At 40.0% G+C, this 14,415-nt stretch overlaps 1 protein-coding gene across 2 annotated transcripts in view; it reads left to right on the forward strand.

Moving 5' to 3' along the window:
* Positions 1-14,415, forward strand: part of NCAN (neurocan) — a 305,419-nt gene that overhangs the window by 100,707 nt on the left and 190,297 nt on the right. For both annotated transcript variants that reach the window (XM_089670821.1, XM_089670822.1), the window contains exon 2: positions 7,150-7,208. In XM_089670821.1, the coding sequence (XP_089526947.1) occupies positions 7,150-7,208 (59 nt within the window). The remainder of the gene's footprint in view (positions 1-7,149; positions 7,209-14,415) is intronic.

A 14,415-nucleotide genomic window follows, 5' to 3' on the forward strand; every position in this document is an offset into this window, starting at 1 on the left:
GTGGCCCTAACTAGCGTTTCTTTGTCCCTAAATAACGATTCTGTGGCCCTCATTAACAAGTCTGTGTCCCTGAGTAATGGTTCTCTGTCCCTAAGTAACTTCTCTCTGTCCCCAATTCTCGTTTCTGTGGCCCTAACTCTGTCCCTGTCCCTAGTACAGAGCGGTCTGCCTCTGTTCAATGACTGCAGGCAAATGAAGATTTCCAAAATGGCCGCTATATATACCTCGACCATTACACAGTGCTGGCTGGCTGGCTGCTGATTGGCTGATGCGATCACATGTCGTTGAGGAATGCATTATGGGGCAGCGCGCCTTGTCTGCGCGCCTTCCCCGACATCCCCGCTCCGTCGCCGCACATGTCAGCCGCCATTTTCGGAAAAATTTCGATTCGCGCGTCCGAATTAGGCTGTTTTTCGGATTCGGCACGAATCGAAATTTTTCCGATATTCGACTCGAATTCCACTTCGGATACTTCGATTCGCTCATCTCTAGTGTGGAGCTATGCAGATGGCAACATGAATATGGATACAACAAAGCATATCTCAGAGAGACTGGCTCTGATGGCATGCTGGGTAACTGTATATATTCAGTGAACACACTGAGCTCTGGTTCTTTTCTGTCTAGGATTGTTCCAGCCTAGGAGAGTGCACATTGTCCTCCCAGGCTTCTACTGCCATGTGCCCTCAAGTGGCCAACCTGAAGGCATGAATGCTGAGACCCAGGGTCTAATAAAGCTAACCGAGAGGCTGTCTACTTTAGATCTGATCTGGTATCACGGAGGAAGGTGTCCAGATGCTCTTGGGTCTTGCTCTTGGGTCTTATGAGCACAGGCAACCCCAAAAGATCTTAGAGACTGTGTGCTACTTAACCCCCTCTGGTGCTAGGGAGTCAGCAGTGGGTCTAGCTAAAGTGGACACCGGTTGGTGTTCAGAAGAACTTTGTCTACTTAATTCTCTATCTAAAAGGACTTTGCTCAAGTTACTACTATTACTATAACTACTACTACTGCTGCCATAAAGCTGAAGTCCACTGTTTGTTTCAAGCACGGACTTCATCATAGCTTATCCAAAAGAATATTTAAAGTCCTCAGCTGTACATAGTTTCCATTTTTGGAGTATCCCAACTAATTCCCCATCCAAGCTATTCAAAAATAAAAACAACACCCCTAGATTGGTCATTGGAGAAATGTGTGAATTAACCTACAGTATGTGCCTGGCTGGGGAAAAGTATTTGGAAAATACCTAGACAGTATTCTTGCGGTTCCTAAGGGAGTAGTGCTACAATGGCTTTCATAATATACCATCATCTCAAAAACCAATAAAATAAATAGCTGACCATGGTGTATATGAGCATGTTGGGAAGAATTTTATGTTTTTAAGCAGCTCTACAGAAACTCCTCCATGCCTCAAATTGTTTGTAAAACAGCACTCTAGACAAAACTTTCTGTTCTTTTAAACAGAGTGGAGTAGGATTAGCCCTTCTGTCAAGCTTATTTTGTTTATGTAGGCAAAAAAAAATCTGGCTATATATACATACGTTATTGCTAGTGGACGCAGCAGGTGGTCATATTAGGTGGGTCAATGTTAGTAACCTAATATCAATAGGTATACGAGCGCTAGGTAGTGCAGGGAAAAACAGCTGACATAAAGGCAAAATCTTTTAACCTTCATAAAATCTAATAAATATATGCAGCGCTAAAAAAATGACACAATATTATAAGCAAATAAAATTGCGCTATGTGGCGCTGAAGTTATTCCAGTGCAATGAACGTCTGCGGACGTTAACTGTGCAAGTGGTGAACTTAGTAATGCAATAATATATATAAGAACATAAGTCCCAAACTTTATAGGAGGTGAAAAACATGACTCCAGTGATGTATAAATACAGTCATGGCCGAAATTGTTGGCACCCTTGATATTTCTCCAGGAAATCATGTATTTCTCACGAAACGTATTGCATTAACACATGTTTTGCTATACACATGTTTATTCCCTTTGTGTGTATTGGGACAAAACAAAAAAAGGGAGGAAAGAAAGCAAATTCGACATAATGTCACACAAACCTCCAAAAATGGGCTGGACAAAAGTATTGGCACCCTTTCACAACTGCGGATAAATAAGAATGTTACAAGCATGTGATGCTCCTGTAAACTCACCTGGGGCAAGTAACAGGTGTGGGCAATATAGAAATCACACCTGAAAGCAGATAAAAAGGAGAGACGTTCACTTAACCTTTGCATTGTGTGTCTGTCTGTGCCACACTAAGCATGGACAACAGAAAGAGGAGACGAGAACTGTCTGAGGACCTGAGAACCAAAATTGTGGCAAAATATCAACAATCTCAAGGTTACAAGTCCATCTCCAGAGAACTAGATTTGCCTTTGTCCACAGTGCGCAACATTATCAAGAAGTTTGCAACCCATGGCACTGTAGCTAATCTCCCTGGTCGTGGACGGATGAGGAAAATTGATGAAAGATTGCAACGCAGAATAGTCCGGATGGTGGATAAGCAGCCCCAAACATGTTCCAAAGACATTCAAGCTGTCCTGCAGGCTCAGGGAGCATCAGTGTCAGCGCGAACTATCCGTCGACATTTAAATGAAATTAAACGCTATGGCAGGAGACCCAGGAGGACCCCACTGCTGACACAGAGACATAAAAAAGCAAGACTACAGTTTGCCAAAATGTACTTGAGTAAGCCAAAAGCCTTCTGGGAAAACGTCTTGTGGACAGATGAGACCAAGATAGAGCTTTTCGGTAAAGCACATCATTCTACTGTTTACCGAAAACGGAATGAGGCCTACAAAGAACAAAACACAGTACCTACGGTAAAATATGGTGGAGGTTCAATGATGTTTTGGGGTTGTTTTGCTGCCTCTGGCACTGGGTGCCTTGACTGTGTGCAAGGCATCATGAAATCTGAGGATTACCAAAGGATTTTGGGTCGCACTGTAGGGCCCAGTGTCAGAAAGCTGGGTTTGCGTCCAAGATCCTGGGTCTTCCAGCAGGACAATGACCCCAAACATACGTCAAAAAGCACTCAGAAATGGATGGCAAAGAAGCGCTGGAGAGTTCTGAAGTGGCCAGCAATGAGCCCAGATCTAAATCCCATTGAACACCTGTGGAGAGATCTTAAAATTGCTGTTGGGAAAAGGTGTCCTTCCAATAAGAGAGACCTGGAGCTGTTTGCAAAGGAAGAGTGGTCCAAAATTCCGGGTGAGAGGTGTCAGAAGCTTATTGATGGTTATAGGAAGCGACTGATTTCAGTTATGTTTTCCAAAGGGTGTGCAACCAAATATTAAGTTAAGGGTGCCAATACTTTTGTCCAGCCCATTTTTGGGGTTTTGTGTGACATTATGTCATATTTGCTTTTCTGCCTCTGTTTTATATTTGTTCCAATACATACAAAGGGAATAAACATGTGTATAGCAAAACATGTGTTAATGCAATACCTTTTTTGTGTGAAATACTTGATTTTCAGGAAAAATATCAAGGGTGCCAACAATTTCGGCCATGACTGTAAGTGTATATTGCACTAACCAGATAGCGCAATATTGTGCTCATTTGAATACTTAAACCACTCCTGGTCCTCTGGGTATGGAAAGATGAGTATCCAAGGATCAACTGGGCAACCGACCGAGAGACAGGTAATCCTATGGTCATCAATCTCCAGGGATCAGGAATCATTCAGCCATCCACCAGGGGGATCACTCTTCAGGTAACAGGTATCGTATTTAACCACCAGGGGGATCACTTGCAATGGCAGATGCAGAGCAGGACAAGAATCCACCTTTACTCAACAGCAGTTAGAGCAGTCTTGTGACTTCTGTGTCCAGCCCACCAGCGCTGCATATATTTATTAAATGTTAATAACCTAATATGACCATGTGTCAGAAGCAACATGGCCTCTTTGTATATATCAGCTACGAGGTGAGAAATCCCATCCTGCAGCTTCTTGGGTCAGGAATAACAGGTGATCTATAGGTTCAGACTTGCTTCCAAACAAATGGAAGCTCATTCCTGTTTGCAACCAACACCTATGGCTAAGATAGTTTGTGTGTAAGAAGGACTTGCGCTTAACATGAAAACTTATAATGAGTACCGTATTTTTCGAACTATAAGGCGCACATAAAATCCCTATATTTGTACAAAAATCGGCAATGCGCCTTATATTCCGATGCGCCTTATGTATGAACAGTGTATGTTCACACTGTGCTGAACAATCTGTCAAAATGTTTTATTATGACTTTGGTAAGCGACGAAGCCACTCCCCTTGCTTATTCGAGCTTATCCTGGCGACGATAAACGACGATAAACCAATCAGAGCCAAGCAATCAACAACAAATCAAAGCTTTTTCACTTACCGAAAACTACATTTCCTGATATGTACTGTGCTTCCAAATTAAGGACCCCAAAATGGCACCTGTTAAGAGACCTGTTAAGAGACATGCTTACGATGCGGATTTCAAACTCAAGGCCATCAGCCAAGCAGTACAACATGGGAATAGAGCAGCAGTGAAAAAATTCAACATTAATGAATCAATGGTACGGAAGTGGAGGAAACAAGAAGATGACCTGCGTCAAGTAAAGAAGACGAAGAAGAGTTTCCGAGGGAACAAGGCAAGATGGCCACAATTAGAGGACAAAATTGAGCAGTGGATTATTGAACAGAGAACAGCAGGTAGAAGCATCTCTACAGTCTCCATTCGACTTAAGGCAACAGCGATGGCACGAGATATGAAGATCAACGAATTTCAAGGAGGTCCTTCTTGGTGCTTCCGTTTTATGAAAAGGCGTCATCTCTCCATCCGCACAAGAACTACCACTTCGCAGCAACTGCCAAAGGATTATGAAGAAAGGATGGCCATCTTCCGCACTTACTGCAAGGACAAGATCATCGAAAAGAAGATCCAGTCAGACCACATCACAAACATGGACGAGATCCCTCTCACCTTTGACATCCCCGCGAACCGTACTGTAGAAAAAACAGGGATGTCTACTGTATCTATACGCACCACAGGGAATGAGAAATCATCCTTCACTGTAGTTCTCGGTTGCCAGGCTAATGGCCAGAAACTACCACCCATGGTCATTTTTAAGAGGAAGACTTTGCCAAAGGAAACATTTCCTCTTGGGATCATCGTCAAGGTCAATCCAAAAGGCTGGATGGACGAGGAGAAAATGAGTGAGTGGCTGAGAGAAGTTTACGTCAGGAGACCAGATGGCTTCTTCCACAAGTCTCCAGCCTTATTGATCTACGACTCTATGTGCGCTCATCTCACTGACACTGTCAAAAGCCAAGTGAAGAAAACCAATTCGGAGCTTGCCATCATTCCTGGAGGATTGACCAAAGAACTCCAACCACTAGATATTGGTGTCAACAGGGCGTTCAAGGCTAAATTGCGAGCCGCATGGGAGCAATGGATGACAGAAGGTGAGCACACATTTACCAACACAGGCAGGCAACGCCGGGCTAGTTATGCCACTATCTGCCAATGGATCGTCGATGCCTGGGCTAAGGTATCGGTTTCAACTGTCGTCCGAGCTTTCACGAAGGCCGGAATCATCAATGAACAGCCAAGCAACAGCAATGAGACTGAATCGGATGATGACGAGAGGGATCCGGGCTTGCTTGATGCCGCTATCGCCCAACTGTTAAATTCCGACACCGAAGACGAGGAATTTGATGGATTCGTAGAATATGAATGATTGAAAAAGTGAGCATACTCTTGTGTAATATCTGACCTATCCGGCTATTTTGTTTCGCTTTAATTTTGTGTAATATTGTGGTCTGACTGGATCTATTGTGTAATATTGACAGTTATTGTTAATGATTTGAATAAAGTCTGACTTATCCGACTACCGGTATTTTGTTTCGCTTTATGCTCCTTATAATCCGCTGCGTCTTATATATGAAAATAGATCCGTTCACTAATACTGCGTCTTATAATCCGGTGCGCCTTATAGTCCGAAAAATACGGTACATAAAAATTAGATCTAATTGTTAGTATGCAATGAATTGGGACAGCCTTAATAAAAATAAAAAAATCCAAGTTTACAATCCAAGGTCCCTAACTCACACATTTAGAGGAAAAGAGATTTAATCTCCAAATACGGAAAAGCTTCATAATGAGAACTGTGAAAAACGTAGAATAGATTCCCTCAAGAGGCGGTTCTGGCCAGCTCAATAGATTGTTTTAAAAAGGCCTGGATTTTTCCTAAATGTACATAATATAACTGGACACTAATATTTATAGGTAAAGTTGATCCAGGGAACATTCAATTGCCTCTTGGGGGATCAGGAAGGAATTTTTTTCCCCTACTGGATTAAATTGGACCATGCTTTATTTGGGTTCTTTGCCATCCCCTGGATCAATTGTGGGTATAGGATTGTGTATATAGGATTGCATATTTTGTAAATTTATTTTATTTTTCGCTTTTATTGGTCGAATTAGATGGACTTGTGTCTTTTTTCAACTAGACTAACTATGTAACATTTATACATATGCTAGGACCAATTTAGACAGGAGTCAAATAACCTACCATCATGTCTTTGGAGTGTGAGAGGATACCGGAGTACCCATAGGAAACTCACACCGGCTCAGGGAGAACATATAAATTCCAGGCAGGTAGTGCCATGGTTGGGATTCAAATCAACGACCCAAGTGCTGCCAGGGTAGAGGGGCTGTGTGCCATTTATAAACAATACAAGACAGAGCCCTTTAGTTGTTGAAAAAAAGTACTGAAATTTGCTAGTCGCTAGCTTATCACACCACATGATAAAGGACTTACACAGTATCAGAACATCAAACTTCACTTAGAGTTTAGTATATTTTGGTGGAACAATATGGTTTCACATGGTTTTCTTTACCAATTTGCAAGGTCAGAACTTACACTGTACTACAGGACATCTAACAATGTTAGCATTTCTGTAGGTGAGTGTGTTGTTTCAATGGCATATTTATTTTACAAGGTAATTATCCACTTTTTTGTTCTGCAGCCTTCATTAATTTTACAGTCACTTCACAACAATCAATGCTCAACTCCTAAAAGTTAGTACTACCAATTAAGTGTTCTATGGATGTTTTAAGTGAAACATGCAGAGAATATATTTAGACATAATACATATTTATTTTCTCTCCTTATTAAGGATAATTATACTGGGACTCTGGATCTTCCTGATTCACAGTAGAAGCACAAATACTGCAGGTAAGATATGGAGAGCATGTTTTTTTCATTTCTACTTTGTCTGTGTGTCTTGTCTTTATACTGTATCTTTATGTGGTCATTTGCACATAGAGGGTGACACCATTAATGAGTGCAGCCATTTTGTGTTTAACCTTTTCCCGCTAAGGGTAAAACAAAAATTAATGCCTAAGCACAATTTTGCAACTTTGGACACGTTAGTTAAACTATACATATCATGACTACTTTGTGCATCCAGGTGGATTATACCTTGGGTTTTTTTTTTCAGGACAAATTGGGCTTTTATTTGGTGGTAAATGGTAATGGATATCTCCTGATTTTTTTTTATTATCAAAGAAAAACTGGCCCAAAATAGTAACAAAAATAATTTATTTTAAATGTACCTGTATATTTCTTGCTATTAGCATAATTTACAACCAAATAACAACCCAAAATATTTTTTTTCTGCTCCCAATGATTGCAATGATAGAGAGAGAGAGAGAGAGAGAGAGATTATCTCTCTCTTCCATTCAGAGAAACAGAACACACGGGGTAGGCTTTACAGTGAATGAACACTGTGATAGCCAATCAGAGGCTATCACAGCTATCAGGGGACTCGGGACCAAAAGCTCCAGGTCCCGATCGTTAGTACACTAACTGGGGTTCCCAGGGTTTCTTCGCTCCCAGCACAAGGACAGGTTCACATATATGCAGCCCCAAGGAAAAAAGCCCAATCCAGTGGGGCCACATATATGTGTACTGTTGGCGGGAAGAGGTTAAATACCTCCATTTTGGATAAAGATGTTGGCTACATCGTGCATAGTCCCAAACTATTAATTACATCATTTTTACCGATATCTTTGTATGACGATTGAGTTTGGTTGTTGTAGCCACTGTTCTGTCATTTACATAATGTATTGAGCTGTTTAATTGGTTTTAACTATCTACACCTGTTTTTCTAATGTGTTTGAAGGAAGAGTATTCCTGTTTTAATGAGTGTTTTGTGTCTTTACAAACATGCTATGGGTAAGGCTTCAGTTGAAACACGTTAGCATGTTATTAATGTATCCTGCTATGTAGCCAATAAAAATTCTTTGTGGACTTCTCTACACATATGGGCTTGTCTCTGTCTGCTTGTCTTCCTGGTACACAACATCGGTACTAATGTGGAATCTATTGTTTTGAAACCACTCTCACGAAATCCCTGCTTTGGCGAAATCCTTAATTTTAGAGTTGTCATTGAAGCAAGAGATGAGGGAAAATCTTCCACTGGGGACAAGTGTTATGATGACAATTCTCTAAGATGGGAATTATCCTCACTACCTGTTGGGTTTCCAAGGTGGGAAGTGGCCACCAAAACAATAACCTGAGAGAGGCTTAACCCACTCTCACTTCATTCAAAACATAATGTTTGGTCCATACTTATGATACATTTAAACTTATGTGATGGTGTTCCTGTCCTGAGCTACTCTCTGAGCTACAACAAGCTAGTTAATCACACAATGTGCCACACTAAGACCCAAACACAAAATAAGTGAGACAATTCACATTATTATTAGTTTTTCAATTATTTCAGAGTGTAGACGCTAATTTTGTGCTGGGCCTTGGATGATTAACTACAGAATTGTTTTTTAAACTTTGAGTGCTGCATCCCTTCTTTGTAGTTTGCTGGTGAAAGTGCAGATTATTGATTTATTGTTTACAACAAACTAGTTGCTTTAAAACAAGAAAACAACATATAGAGAAAGGGAATAGTTAGGTCCATTCTTGGCATCATCTACCACTGACATATGCTGAAAGTGTTACAAACTTTCCTGTTCCAAAGACAGAACAGATATGACTAATCCTTTTCTATCTCTTAGGTAATCCTTTATATGGGTGTATAGCATGTGAAAGATAATAATGGTAGCCAATGTCCTTTATTTTTCATTTTTCAGAGGGTTCCATCAGACTAAAGGAGCTTGTTCCAACTCTAGCTTGGTGTGTGCTTTATTCCAAAGAAATTCTGCAGACAATGTTCAAATAAAAATTAGATTTCTAAGTGAACCAAACTAGTAGGCAGCTCTGTAATGCCCACACATACTGGTGGCAAAATATAAGCAGACATTTTCTTTACTGCCTTGTAGTTTATTTGTACATTGCTATGTAAAACAAAGCAGGTTCACTTTAAAACAGCCACATGGAATGAAAGCAAAGCCCTATGTAAGCTTTGAGTCAACAGAGTCATAGTATACACTGGACTTTGAACTTCCCTATGACAGCCCTATCACAAGTCAAATTCTTCTCCATACCTGCAAATGACCGGTATTACCTTTAGCTCCCAGCATTAACAAAAGTAGCAAAAGAGTGAAAGAAATGTATATACACTACTGGGAATTGGGGGGGGGGATGTTTAAAGGATAAATTCACCTTTAAGTAACATGTTACATGTTACACCCCTATTACCCCCGCAGCCGATGTCATAATTTAAAACAGAGCAACCATGCAGGGCTCTGCCCACACTGCCGCAGCATTCATTCACAGAGATCTGTGAATGCATGAACTACATGTACTGTCATCCACCACAGCACCACATGGCTTGTAGTTCCTAATGAATTGTGAGGGTGCTGATGAATACTCTCCTAGTTCATTGACACATCCAACACTTCTGTAACTGTCCGCCTGTATGAGCAGATAAATGTATTGAATGTCTGCAGGAGCCTGTGCACTGGAGATCTGCTGATCATGGGTGCAAGACTCTGCAGGCTCCTAAGAAAAAAATAATAACCAAACATTTTTTTTACCTGTAAACAGAAATGGGATTTTTTTTTTAAGTGAACCTAGCCTTTGAAGCAAACATTTTGTTTTGCTTTGAACTGCCAAAAACAGAGGTTTTCTTTAAAAGGCAAACAAAAAGGCTTCAAGGCGGTTTGAAAGTCTGTGCAACATTTATAGAAGATAGGCAATTGTTTTCTATTCTGTTATGACAAAAGAATAAGTATCTTAGGTGCAAATATGAAGGGAAAACTGCAAGTCAAGAAGAATTTGGTGTTTTTTCAAAATGTAAAATGAGAGGTAGCCCCTCAACCATCAATAGGTTCTTAGTGAGTCTTAAAATGGAAGTTCAGGGGACAAGGTGATATTGTTCTAGCTGATCTAATGGAGGAAAATAAATATGATGTAATCTACAGTACATACCAGACTTGTTCACATTATAGGTGTAATAGCTATCTTGAAGATAACTATATCCTCACAGGATGACGGGACAAATGGCAGTCGTTTTAGAGTTGTGTATGAAATTCAAGATGATGTATAGCAGAAGCCCATGGGAACACACAATTATCTTCTATTAAAAGCTTCCTAAAGCATGAGCACAGAAAAACCTACTTATGTTTGACAGTATAGGTGGTTCCTAGTCCTGTAAAATTCCTGACAGTGGCACACCAGTACCCTGATTATGCGGAACTCTGCTTTAAAACAAGTCATTGCAACAAAATTTTCTGCAGGTTGGCATATGGTGCCTAAATCCCCATTTATTACAGCCTGGCATGAGAAAGGCAAGACACAATGTTGGGTCTTTTTCCAGTTAATGGTGTGTAGTCAACTGCCTCAGTAGTTTCTACTTTTTAGATTCATTTGTAGAGACAGAAAACAGATAATAAGCCTGTTCTTGGATATGCAGTTGTAGACTTAGAAAAACTCTGAAATATTAGAGTTTTGAATTATAGAGGACTGTGGTTAAAGAAGAACATAGCCAAAGAAAGAAGTTGTTTTATGTTGTTGAATACTTATGTATTGTTTTAATTCCAACCAATATCTACCTCTGCCAACCTATATCCCGTTCTTCAAAGTAGAACTCATGTTAGAGAACTGGCAAGTGCATAGAAGAAAGTCACCAGTTTTGTTCATATGAATAATAGGTATAAAAAGGACTAGTGCGGAGCAAAACAAACTAAGCAATGAGCAAAGGAGCTAAAGACTCTTTAAAGATGAAAATTACATAAGAATAATAATGACAGGAAATAACTAGCTGATGTAGCCTAAACGCTTCACACTGATTCGAGTAGCTAACAATGAGTTTTATTGTTGAATATAGTAGCTACCGCTTGACTGTAGAGGAAATGAAAGGATAAAACCAAAACATCTGCATTGACAAAACCTGTTGCATACATTTATATTAGGATCAGTTAAAAGGCAAATAATGAAAAAAAGGAAAATATTAATGATAACAGATGATCTTGGGAACAGTTTAAAAAAGCAGTCAAGCAGAATTGCTCAGAGAATTAGCTAAAGAGGATTTATTGGAAAATGCATTAGAAACTGATTGAGAAATAATTATGGTCAAATATAAGCAAATTAGTTAGTTCAAATTCAAATGTATCTGATTTGATATAATTTGAATGTGCATTGATTCTCTAATACAATAAATGGATCCATTTATAATGCAATGTCTGTTTAATAAGCAATGAGAGCTCTTGATCCATTACCTATCAGCCCGTAAGAGGTGTTACAAATTTCCATTTGGTTGAATTAATTTGGTATTCAGAATATGTCAGGTTAGAAAATGGTTACTTGCATTTTCACGATTGCATTTATTTTAGATTTGATCCACGTGTAAGGTTTTCTTATCAGGCTTCCTTTTTTCTGTCAAATGCTTTAACAGTATTTGAAATAATTTAGATTACATGTAATGTGATATTTTTCAGCCCATGTAACTTATTTTGGAATCTGCTATCAGCCAAGTTAGGCTGTGAGAGGTATGTGCGATTTCTTTATAACAGATTGCCTGATTTGTATTAAAAACCATTACAGATAAGCTTCAGTCGTACCTTCAGTCTTGCACAGCTGTACAGACTTCTCTCCTACACTGAAAACACTGATTTCACTGCACACTGTGAGCTTCTCACAATGTGTATTAGAAGCTGCAGTAAATCAGACAGAGCCCACCTAATTTTATGGCTGGAGGACATCTGGTATCATCTAATGCGTTCCTCCCCAGCCTTCCTGTTCTGGCTTGATCCTTCGCTTCAGTAGATTTCAGTTCTTTCAATCATGGAGGCTCAGTATCACATGTGGGCATTACCAGAGAAGGCAAAATATAAGCAGGAAAAACATAAGCTTTAACTTCACATTTAGCATTTTATCTAACATGTGTTCATTCCTATAATATTATAAGCTTGCCTGTTTGCAATTGTTGGCTTTTTGCCTTCAGTTCCACTTTAAGGTTTATGTGTAGAAACCTTTTTTAGTTTTGAATAGAATAAGGAAGGATTAGAACCCTACACAGGTTTTTGTTGCTGTCTGCATCCCTAATAGGAAGATGATTGTCACTAAGCAGCAAAGTGAGGGGAATACAAGTTTAGAGGTGCCATTAGGACAGGAGGAGAGGAAAAATCTTCCAGTAGGGATATTTGTTCTGGTGACAACTGTCTAAGAGGTGAATTCCCCACTTTGCAGAGATATTCTCCTACTCTAATGGGAGACCGCCCTATTGGGACACAAGTAGAAAAAATAAACAAAAATTTTAACTCTTCCCTACCCTGCCCAAAGCTGGAAAAAAGTGGGCTTTGAAACACTTTAAAGAGACTATAGCAGTGCTCTCCAAACTGTGGCCGGGGGGCACTATTCCTTCCACTGACACCAATCATGAGGCATTATTCCTTCCACTGACACCAATCATGAGGCATTATTCCTTCCACTGACAGCAATGATGGGGCCCTATTCCTTTCACTGACCCCAACCATGAAGCATTATTCCTCCCACTGACACCAACAATGGGGCATAATTCCTCCCACTGACAGCAACGATGTGGCATAGTTCCTGCTACTGACATCAACTACAGGCATTATACTTTCCACTGACACAAAAAATGGGCTACTAACATAAACAACAGGCATTATTCCTTCCACTGACACCAAAGATGCAGCATGATTCCTCCCACTGACACTAACGATGGGGCACTATTCCTTCCACTGACACCAACTATGAGGTACTATTCCTCCTGCTGACACTAACCATAGGGCACTATTCCTCCCACTGACACCAATGAGTGGGACACTATTCTGCCTATGGACACCAACAATAGGGCACTATTCTGCATACTGAAACCAACAATAGGGCACTTTTCCTCCCATTTATATGAACAACAGGGCACTATTTCTCCTACTAACACCAACAACGTTGCACTATTTATGCTAATGACACCAGCAACAGAGCACTATTTCTCCTACTAACACCAACAACAGGGCACTATTTCTCCTACTAACACCAACAACAGGGCACTATTTCTTCTAATGACACCAACGATGGGGCACTATTTCTCCTATGGACACCAACAATGGAGCACTATTCCTCCCCCTAATATCAAAGATGCATTGATTACTCCCACTGGCACCAAGATAATTTCTACTCCCAATGGCCACAGACCGGCCCCCCTAAAGTTTGAAGTACTGTAAACTGGCCCTTTGTTCAGAAAGTGTGTAGACCCCTAGACTATAGGATTGATTTACGAAAATGAAGAGTGCAAAATCTGGTGCAGCTCTGCAGAGAAACCAATCAGCTTCCAGGTTTTTTTCTCAAAGCTTAATTGAACAAGTTAAAAGCTGCTTGGCTACCATACACAGCTGCACCAGATTTTGCATGATCTAGCTTTAGTAAATCAACCCCTATATATCATGTTTTTGTATAATTATTTTCTTTTTTTCAATTTATTGTGATTAGTGCTTAAAATTTGTCTTTCTGTAACACAAGAAAGAGGAGGAAGTTTAAGAAACACTGCATGTAGAAACTTTGGAATTTGATTGCTCTAGCTTCACTGGATTGAGAAGGGATTGATCACGCATTCGTGCCTATGCACAGCTGAGGCAGCTCAAGAGGAGATACACTTCTCTATCATAAAGAGTCTAAAAAATGGTTGCTGGACCTGGTGATTTTTGTGAGAAATTTAAATCATGGGGGAAGCAGAAATTCTGGTTTAGAGAAGTAGGTTACCCACAGTAGATCCAGAAGTGATCTAACAGACAAAGGCATGATTGCTGGTTCCAGGAAGGTGGGTCTGTGCATTGCCGAAAGTACTGAATTATTGTGCTTTATAAAAGTAACAAAAACTGTAGAATGAATTGAGCAAAATAAAAAATATTCTGCTAAAATGTTCACCATGTAGGTGACTTAGGCTATAACTGCAAGTCTGCTTTCAAAGCCAGCTAACATTATAATAAATTTGCATGGCAGGGTTACTAAATGGCAATAAAAG

Source organism: Staurois parvus, unplaced genomic scaffold (assembly GCF_062004578.1).
Source record: "Staurois parvus isolate SC_StPar_1 unplaced genomic scaffold, SC_StPar_1.0 ptg000096l, whole genome shotgun sequence".
In the NCBI taxonomy this organism is placed as follows: Eukaryota; Metazoa; Chordata; class Amphibia; order Anura; family Ranidae; genus Staurois; species Staurois parvus.